The following is a 10,357-nucleotide window of genomic DNA, read 5'->3' on the forward strand; positions in this document are numbered from 1 at the left end:
GTTTTGAATCCATGCCGCAAAGAACTGGGGCTGTTTTGAGAATCAAGAACTGTGTATTAGTGTACAAGCCATAGGACATTGTTTAGTTTATGAAATCTGACACCACTGAGGGGGCAGTGATGCCACAATTAGGTAGCAGTCAGTACAGTTAGTTTGATTCCTGATAAAGTTATTGGCAATCTCAGCTGCTTGACTTGGAATATTTGTCCTCATTCCTCCCAAAGGTGCAGCCGGGCTGTCGGGGGCTGCCACTGCGGCTGTGGGCGGTGTTGGAGCTGCTGCAGGAGCAGGACTGAAATGGCTAGGAGGTCTCATTTTCAAGGACAAAGAAGACGATGAAGACGATGAAGACAAAAAGAAGTAAAGTAAATTTAAATGATCTCACGTGGAAAATTTTAATGATATTTGTTGGCACAAGATATTAAACAAGAGTGAAGAGTTGTCATTTTTAAAGATGTGCTGTACATTTGTCGCTCTTACAGCTTTGCCACTGATCATTTCAGGTGTAGGAATGGAAACTCGCCATACCCGAGGCTCCCTGAACTGTCCTCACACTTTGCCTGAAGGCTGTGGATTCTGATGATGTCATTCTGATCATTCCTTTTGTGCCTCTGGGTGACTTTTTCTGTGCACGCTGGTATAATATTAGTGAACTACATATGACTGAAAAGCATGACTGTTTTTAAGCAAGTGTGGATTTTTTTTTCTCCTACATCTTCTAAAATTTGTATCTCAATCAATGATCTAATTGCAGGAAATCCTAATTCTAAAATTCTGAATGGTGTTGTTGCCACTGTCCTCACTAAGATAAAGCTAAACTTTGGTAAGAAAGTCTGGTTAAATTCTTTTAACATTCAGTTATTTGGATTTCCTAAAACCTTCTACCCATTTCCATAATACTGCCTGCAGATCAGCTCAGTGCATCAACTATGAGAAAATTTTCTTTGGAAAATATTGTAAACTGTCTAGAAACTCTTCATTTATTTACTTTAGTCTTTAACAAGAGCATTTTGACCAGTTTCAAACATCTTCACCTCTCTGCACTTCTTTCTGGCAGTAGAATTGTTAAATGTTATTACTCACTACAGTTAGCTAACTATTTATTGTTAGCTCAAAATGAAGAGTGGTTGAGGGTTTTTTTTATTTTTTTTTTAGAATCATTGTTTTATGTTTAAAATACTTTGCGAACACTTCATTAAACATAAAACTGCATTTATTTTTTGGCAAATTCTATGTAATATATCAAAAATAAAAGTATTTATTCTGCAGTAATCGGTGTTACATGGATCAGTATTACTGCTGCAGGTGATATTGTTAACTATCAGTGTCTACAATGAGATTAAAAATTAATGAAAAATTAACCAAACAGCTGGTTAAATTTTCTACAAGTGATTTCTCAGAGATGTTGGTCTGAAAGTGCTGATGGAGGCTACAGCTGTTCAACTTGCCTGCCTTATGAAGTCATATATGACAGGGGTTCCCCTCTCCATCATCACAGCTTTTATTACTAATGTGCTAAATAAGTAAAAAAAAAAAAGGTTCATATATCACACGTGTTGGTCCAGGTCTTTACGAAGATAAAACTAATTATGATGATAAATAAGGGTACTTGTTTACTTGCTAATGCTAGCTTTGTTTCCACGCAATACACAACTTGTAACTGATCTCAGGGATTTCCACAACATGGATTTATGCACAAACAATCAGCTACAAGCTGCTGTCCTCTTAGCTTGACAAGATCCAGCCATGATTAACTGGGCACAGATGTTGATTAGGACACCTACCATATCGTTAGCTTCATAGCATAATTGCCTAAGTCATTGACTTAGTCAAATGACTTAGGCAATTATGCTATGAAGCTAACGATATATTGATTTCAGTAGCTCTATAATCAAGCAGTGTCAAGTCTACTTTCAGAGACAATAGCCAACTGTGGCCATAGGATGGCAGTGATGTAAAGGATGGACGCAGACAGTCATGAGTACAGCTTTATGACAGAATGCTGTTTGCGCTGAAACAAGAGTGATTGCTTTACTTTGGTATACTTTAACTGATGTCTGTTTTTTTACATTTAACTGGACAAACATTGTTTGCCTTGCTTGGCCTGACATAATACCATGAGACTCTCTTCACAAAGCATTTTATTTACCCATCTTCTGCAAATTCTCCAACAAACAACATTTCCCACTCTTAAGATAATTAAAATTTATCTGAATAGATATTTACTGGCATTTGGCAAAGAAGAGGTACACACAAAGCTAGTGTTAGCTTTCGACAGGAAGGTTTATTCTTCCTCAATAAGATTATTCTAATAATGCTGATAAAACTAGAAACAAAAGCACAGCTCTATTCAGTATTTTCCAATGACGAACACATGTACCAAAAAAACAAAAAACTGCTTTATCACTTTATCACAGCACCTGACTCAGGTAAGGTTTCTGATTAACACTGCTCTCAAATGAGATTATGACTATAATGAAATGACTATGATATTTATTTTCCATTATCTGTTGTGCTTTGTTTAAATGTCAAAAATCACTGGGAAAAGCTTTAAATAATTTATCTTTTATATGTGATTTAAAAACAAATCTGAATTGCAAAACATCTGAACAACCATGCAATATACATAAACGGAAAAGTTAAGTTTGTTTTTTCATGTTACCATAGAAATACCGGTGTTGTGCCAAAAAGTGATTGCCTGCCAAAAAGTGATTTCCAATGTTTCCGTGTATTTTTTTTATGTGTAATATCTTTACGTATGTTGGTAAATAGACTTCGGTGAACAGCGTTTACAAAGGGGTTATATATAGAATTAAAAGATTATCTGTTTTTTCAAGTATCTTTATAACTCTGTGTTATTGTACTCACATTATAACCAATCCGGTCCTTTTCCCCCACTTACAATATTTTTACTGAACTATTGTAATATTTGCTGCCATTTCTGCTGTCTTACTCTTACAAAAGACATTTTTAATGTTAATGAGATTTTTTTTAACTGCATAAATAAAGGTTCTATAAAAGTCGCTGCCAAAAACTGATTGCGGCTTCTACCTTGTTACACGAATGTTGTTTGTGGCTCAATATGACTTTGTGTCCTCCATGAGGGATGCATTTGACATATGTTTCACATATTATAGGCCATCAAGTTACTTATAGCAGTTTAAATACGAGCAATCAGTTTTTGGCAAATACCGGAAATCAGTTTTTGGCAGACAATCACTTTTTGGCACAACACCGGAAGTGTCTCCGTGGCAGAGTCAGTTGAGACTGTCACTATACGATACGCAAACATAGAAAGCGGAACTCCGTAAACATGCGTGTCGGTGAGTATTTTAATACACGTATTACTTTAAAATAACGATACTCGTGTGTTTAATGGTGTGACGGTGCCATGATGATAGCTAATGTTAGTGCTGATGTGAGCTTTGATGTTGTGTTTCAGGGACGATCGTTGCTGTTGTAGGGGGAGCAGGTAAGGCTTTGGACGGTCTGTATGGTCACCGGGGTTCAACCTACCCACGGTATCTCTCTGTTATGTTGATCCACTACCCTGCAGTCAGGAGAAGCGGTCACACGAAGCTGGCTGTCGGCTTGATAAGCTAACCCTTGATTGGGGCTGACGCTTGACAGGGATTGTTTTTGGCAGCATCAGTGGCGTCGTTAGGCCTATTTTAGGGGTGCTGAAGCCTCCCTAAAATATTCTTAAGCCCCCCTAAATAATTTGGTGGGGGTTTTTTTTGTTTTTTTTTTAATTTATTCGATTTTTTTTTTACAGAACTTGCAGACAAATTCAATATAAAGATGCAGGAATATGAGTTTAAAGAAATAATAATATAAACCTGTCGCTATTCACACAAATATGATCATAACTCGGTTGGTCCCTTTCGCTTTACATTGTTAAGGTAGCGTCAGTGCTTCGTTATCCAATCCCTTCCAGTTGTTCACAGGGGACATCCACATGACTGAAAATCCAGTCCTCGTTTTCACTGCTACTTTACACTCCGCTCGTATACACCTGCAGAAACACTAGCGTGAATGTGGCAAACGGCAAGAAATCATGGATATACGCAAGTTTTTCAAGAAAGTAAGTCTTCATCACTGGCTGGTAGTAACAATTAGTTAGCTCCAGGTAACAGCAGAGAGTCCCATGTAAATAATGAACCAGGTGCTCCCCATTTTGTAAATAAAAACCTGGCTAGCGCACTAAGTTAAATTGTTAGCATAATGTTAATTTCTGTCACTCGTTTTAGCTCTGAAAAATCCAGCTGAGCTCATTCAGGTATGGTTATCATCAGTGGAAATAATAATAATCACTCCATCCCCATTAACCTGTAGGAGTCAGGGCAGAGGAGCACAGAGAGGCAGAGGGGAGAGACGTCTGCTGGAGAGGTGAGTCAAAGGATGGAGTCATTTGTGATGCAGACAGTCTGATTAGAATTTTATGGGACTCAATATGGATATGAAATATGAAACATTTCAGTCACGGTACAACATATAAGACCTGTTTAACTTGAGCTTTTATTTAGGAGAGTCAAGGTTAGAAAGTGGAGAGAGCAAAGAGAGATATATGTATATAAGTCAAATTAGCCTGACTCACATATTTTTGAGGGTTCTATTTTAATATTACTTCAATTCAAGTAATTTAGTAATATTTTTCAGGGCTTTAAATTGCAACCATTTTAGTCACATGTGTGCTCAAAATATAATGTTTGTAACTTCAAAATATTTGGGAGCAACAAATTACTGTGGAGCGGGAGCAGAAGTCATGATATTAGCAATTTACATTACAATTCAGTATGTTTTAATGTATCTTGAAGGGTGAGGCAGAAGGAGTGGCTGAGGGAGAAAAAGGTCAACAGGCAAGTTCAAGTCAGAGAGAGCAAGGAGAGACAGAGGAGCTGCAGCAAATAGATCGAGAGGCAGAGGAAGATCAAGTTATTACAGAGAGAGGAGAGCAAACAGGCCAAGAGAGGGAAAATGATGAAGCAGCTGCAGCAACTCATTCTACTACAGGGTTTGATTTAGGTGACAAAGACACAGGGCCCAGACAGGTGAAGCTGAAGAGCTATCCACATGATACTTTTGGTACACAGAAGCGAGCATTTAACCACAGCTGGTTTGAAAAGCACAACTGGTTAGAATATTCAGTCAACCAGAATGCAGCTTTCTGCTTCCCATGTAGAGTGTTTGGCAAAAACATCAAACATGATAGTTTGGTCAGTAACGGTTGCAAGAACTGGAAGAAAGCTTTAGTCATCTTTGGCAAGCATGAGATGGCACAAACACATAAGGACAGTGTTGTTACATGGAAAAGCTACCAGGGAACTAGCAAACAGGGAAACGTTGCACAGATGATAGCAACTGCAAATGTGAGTGAGATAGTCGAAAGAAGAGAGTATCTCAGACGAATTGTTGCAGTCACCTCTATGTTAGGGAGACAGGGACTCCCTTTTCGTGGTCATGATGAAGGTGAAGACAGCCCAAACAGAGGGAATTTTCTTGCGTGCATGGAGCTTTTGAAGGAGTTTGATGCTTTTCTTCAAAAACATAATCCCCCATCAAATGCACAGTATATCTCACCAACATCCCAGAATGACATGATTGACTGTTGTGCCCAGGAAGTTACTAGTGTCATTGTATCTGAAATGACAAAGTCTAAAGTCTATTCCATCATGGTGGATGAGGCAAGGGATAAAAAGGCAGAGCAGTTAGCTGTTTGTGTCAGGTACGTGTCAGAGGGGGCAGTGAAGGAGCGTTTCCTTGCACTTGCAGAGATAAAATCATTTGATGCCCAGTCCATTGCAAATGAGATTCAGCAGCAGATCCAAAACTATGGTCTTGCAGAGCTTAAGTGTGTAGCACAAACATATGATGGTGCAGCCGTTATGAGTGGCTCCACTGGAGGTGTACAAGCACATTTTAGAAGGCTCCATCCTGAGGCTATCTATGTGCATTGTTATGCTCATCAACTCAACCTGGTTTTGTGCAATACTTGCAAGGCTGTCCCAGAGGCTGTGGAGCTTTTCAGCTTGTTGGAGTGTGTGTATTCTTTCTTCAGCACCTCCCTAGTCAATCATCATAAGTTCATGGAGACTCAGGCAAAGCTTGGATTGACAAAAACTGAGCTTGTGCAACTTTCAAATACTCGCTGGGCATGTCAGTTGCGATCAATCAGTGCAGTTCTTGAGACATTGCCTGCCATTTTGGAGTGCCTATCTGCAATTGGATCCCCCATAGCTGTTGGTCTCAGAGCAAAGCTCTACAAGTTCTCAGCAGTCTATGCACTACTGATGTTTCAGTCGATTCTGTCTGTAACCAAAGGACTCCACAAATTCCTGCAGAAAGAGACTTTAGACCTGGCAGAAGCTTTTATCTGCAAACAAGCTGTGTGTGACACACTTAAGGGCAAACACTCAGATGCATTTGCTACAGAGCTGTATGAGAAAACCAAGGCCCTGTGTAACACCCACAGTATCCCTGAACCAGGTGCCAAGACAAGGCACAAACAGAGGAAAATGGAGGATTTTGTCCTGGAGGCAACTGTGGGTTCACGCACTGAATTGAACAACTCAGACACATTGAAAAGAGAGTTACTTTTCCCTTGTGTGGATCGGATGGTTGGCGAGCTTGATCAAAGATTTTGCAGTGTAGATGCAGGGCTGCTAAAAGGCGTCCAGGCATGCAGTCCTAAATCTGAGAACTTCTTGAGTGAACCACACTTGAATGAACTTGCAAAGCACTACAGACTTGACCTGAAAAAAGAGGAGGTTCTGGTGGCCAGAAACTTTCTTACCCGGAAAACAGAGGCTGGATGTCCACCCAAAAATATGTTGTCTGTGTACAACCTCCTTGATTCAGACATGTTTCCCTCTCTGAAGGCAACCATCCAAGTTGCCCTAACAGTGCCTGTCAGCAGCTGCTCGTGCGAACGGTCCTTTAGTGCACTGCGTCAGCTGCACTCCTGGCTGCGTCAAACAATGGGTCAGAAAAGACTTCACAGTCTTGCAGTCATGTCTATTGAAAAAGACACGCTTCAGCATCTGAGTCACAACAGAGTGATTGACCGATTTGCCACTCTTAAAAACAGACGTCATTCTTTGATGCTTCCACCCACCAAGTAACTGGTGATTGCAGCCAGAAAAATGTACTTTTTTATTTTCAGTTTTTTTCTTGTTATTGATGCAGCAAACACATTTCCTCTGTTTTTTTGTTGTACTGTATTATAAAGCAGACTGAAATAAAACAATAGATCTATTGGTGGCCTAGGATGTTTAATCTGTCCAAAAAAGTAGGAAAACAATTTCTCAGTCTTTGTTTTCTGTTTGTGAAATTTTGTGCTCATTCACTACGTTCGTTCATGTCGTGTGCATCTCTTGGGGGCTAAGCCCCCCCTGTCCTTAAAACCTAGTGACACCCCTGGGCAGCATGTAAACAATTTACCACCAACAGGGAAAAGAAAAATGTTAAGGAATAAAGTGAAGTGTAAGAATATAGATTTATTACTGATGCTCCTCAGGGAAAGCACCAAAACTTTAGAGTCTTTTGAAAAACTTTAGTCCGTCCTACTGTCTGTACACCGAGGTCTGGGGGATCTTCTACGAATAGTGACGCTATTTTCAGAAAACCGATTAGTCAGCAGGCGTTGTTTCATACCTGCTGATCCTTAGTCATAACTTGAACCCTGTGTGCGCCATTGTAACTTATGCTCTCAAATGAAATATAAAGATTATGCATGAAATCACCACCTACTGACCAATACATCATCCAGACAATAGGGTCACTGTTCATAGAAAGTCCCCCAGACCTCTGTGTGTGGACAGTAGGAGGATCTAATGTTTTTGTGTTCGTTTTTCCCTGATGTCATTAATAAATGTAGATCTTTAGATACAACTTTATTACTTTACGTTTTCCTGTTGGAAGCAAATGTTTTACAACATTTTCTTTGTTCTCCAGCAATAATACATGATTGTGAAACAGGACACAAACTTGTACTTGCTGACCTTAATTATAATCATCAGATTCTCCAGTGCCTCAAACACAGAACTGTGATATTGAATCTATAAACTTACACAGCTTTTCTGGCTTCAAATAGGCCAGACTTTATTCATATAATGTGTATTTTCCAGTCATGCTGTCCAAAGTGCTTAGAGGGCACAAACATTCATACAGCACTTTTAATACTAAACTACTGTAAAGTACTTTTTCCTCTCACACTTACACTTGACAACAGCACCAGCCCTTTTACGTGAGCGAGAAGGGTGAACCCTGGATTAACTTAATTTGTTTCATAACAGCTTCATGTGACCACTTATCCAGATTGCCAGTGTTGGGGTAAGTGAATCCAGATAACTGAAAGATACCCTCGATATGCTAAACTTGCTTTAACATTTAAAGCGAGCCCAGGATAAGATGTAATCCTGCCTCGTACCTCAGGCCTCTGCTTATATAAAAACTTTTTACATGGCATATCATTTGTAACAGTCACACTGATGCTGGTGTTCTCGTCCATGTGCAGTAGGTGCAGTGGCCTTGGCTCCTGTTGCTCTGGGGGCCGTAGGTTTCACCTCAGCTGGAATAGCTGCAGGCTCCTACGCTGCAAGCATGATGTCTGCTGCTGCGGTGGCTAATGGAGGCGGAGTGGTAGCTGGAGGCCTGGTGGCTGTTTTACAGTCAGCAGGTAGGCTTGTTGTCTGACTTTACTGTGGTTTCATCAATAGTGCTGTATACATTCACTTTATTAGGAACCTACAGTGGCCCTGAGAGGCAAACGGACCTCAACTTAAGAAAACAGCAGCAATAAGAAAAACGCTGCAAAAGCACACAAAACACAACGGAAATAGGAAAAAACAGATTTCCGAAAGCACAAGGGAAGTGTTTCTGGGGAGACAATAACCCGACGGACGAGTTGCAGGAACCAAAAATATACTAAGAATTGGGCTGGGAGACACTTAAAAGAAGTGGAGCATCTCTCAGTTTTGTGAGGAAAGAAAAGATTAGAGGTAAGTGTGTTAGCCTAACTATTAGCCTAAAAATCCGTCATCAGTATTAGTTTTGTGTGCTTTTGTAGCGTTTTTCTTATTGCTAGTGTTTTCTTAAGTTGCAGTCCGTTTGGCCTCACAGGGCCACCGTAGGAACCAAAGCAAAGGTGACCCTTGCTCCTGTTGGTGGTGACCAGTATATGTATACTCGGGGACTGAATAATTCAATACAAATGACTGATAACACATTTACAAATGTACACACTGATTCAACTTAAATCAGTTGAATCGTCCCCATTTAAGTTTACAGACTTAAATGGGGACGGCCTTAGTGTCCTGTATTGTGTTACAGGACTAAGCTTGTGGTGTGGGGCGATCGTGCCTCAAGAGTTGGCAGTTTGTCTTGTAATCAGAAGGTTGCCAGTTCGAGCCCCGGCTCCAACAGTCTTGGTCGTTGGGCAAGACACTTCACCAATTGCCTACTGGTGGTCAGAGGGCCCGGTTGCGCCAGTGTCTATGTGTGGCTACAATGTAGCTTGCTATCACCAGTGTGTGAATGGGTGGATGACTGAATGTAGTGTAAAGCGCTTTGGGGTCCATAGGGACTAACTAAAGCGCTATACAAATGCAGGCCATTTACCAGACCCTTAAAATGACTTTAGTGCCTACAACATGAGTGAGGTATTGGTGTATAAGCCATAGGGCATTTTTTAGTTTATGAAATCTGACACCACTAGGGGGCAGTGATGCCACTATTAGGTGGCAGTCAGTTGTTTTGATTCCTGATAAAGTTAGAAGCAAACTCAGCTGCTTGACTTGATGCAACATATTGAAGCTGTGAATATTTTCCCTCCTCCCTCTTGAAGGTGCAGCTGGGCTGCCGGGGGCTGCCACTGCAGCTGTGGGCGGTGTTGGAGCTGCTGCAGGAGCAGGACTGAAATTGCTGGCAGGTGTCATACGGAAATAAAAAATGTAAATAATCTCACATGGCAAATTCTAATGATATTTTGTTGCCACTGCTCTTCCTACTAATGAGCATTGTTGTGATGTCAGAAATATGAGTGATACATTTTTTAACTGTTTCAGTGAATGAGTGAAAGTGTTTCTGCAGTCAGTGTTTCTGTGCACCAAAGAGTAATTCCACAAATTCAGAGTGTTGTAAAAATTTCAGGATTTAACGAAATTTTTTGCTCATACCACGTTACTGAAGTGTTTAAACTAAAGAGTGTTCTAGTGTTTATTCATTCAAGGTTCAAAATAAAGGAAGATATTAAACCAGAGTGAAGAGTTATCATTTTTGAAGATGTGCTGTACATTTGTCGTTCTTACATCTTTGCCACTGATTATTTCAGGTGTAGGAATGGAAACTCACTAAACCC

The 10,357-nt window shown here is 40.2% G+C and overlaps 2 protein-coding genes across 2 annotated transcripts; both read left to right on the forward strand.

The window, feature by feature from the left end:
- Positions 1 to 3,236: 3,236 nt before the first annotated feature.
- Positions 3,237 to 10,357, forward strand: LOC146611681 (interferon alpha-inducible protein 27, mitochondrial-like). The gene is made up of 4 exons (XM_085343342.1): positions 3,237 to 3,323; positions 3,443 to 3,472; positions 8,516 to 8,677; positions 9,845 to 10,357. Exons 1-4 carry the CDS (start codon positions 3,314 to 3,316, stop codon positions 9,943 to 9,945), a joined length of 303 nt encoding a protein of 100 aa, XP_085199468.1. The 5' UTR covers positions 3,237 to 3,313; the 3' UTR covers positions 9,946 to 10,357.
- Positions 4,743 to 7,192, forward strand: LOC146611682 (zinc finger MYM-type protein 1-like). The gene has a single exon (XM_085343014.1). The coding sequence runs from the start codon at positions 5,274 to 5,276 to the stop codon at positions 7,119 to 7,121; it is 1,848 nt and encodes a 615-aa protein (XP_085199140.1). The 5' UTR covers positions 4,743 to 5,273; the 3' UTR covers positions 7,122 to 7,192.

This window comes from Diplotaxodon limnothrissa, linkage group LG19, assembly GCF_057381915.1.
Source record: "Diplotaxodon limnothrissa isolate DT_005_m linkage group LG19, D_limnothrissa_male_GT1.1, whole genome shotgun sequence".
In the NCBI taxonomy this organism is placed as follows: domain Eukaryota; kingdom Metazoa; phylum Chordata; class Actinopteri; order Cichliformes; family Cichlidae; genus Diplotaxodon; species Diplotaxodon limnothrissa.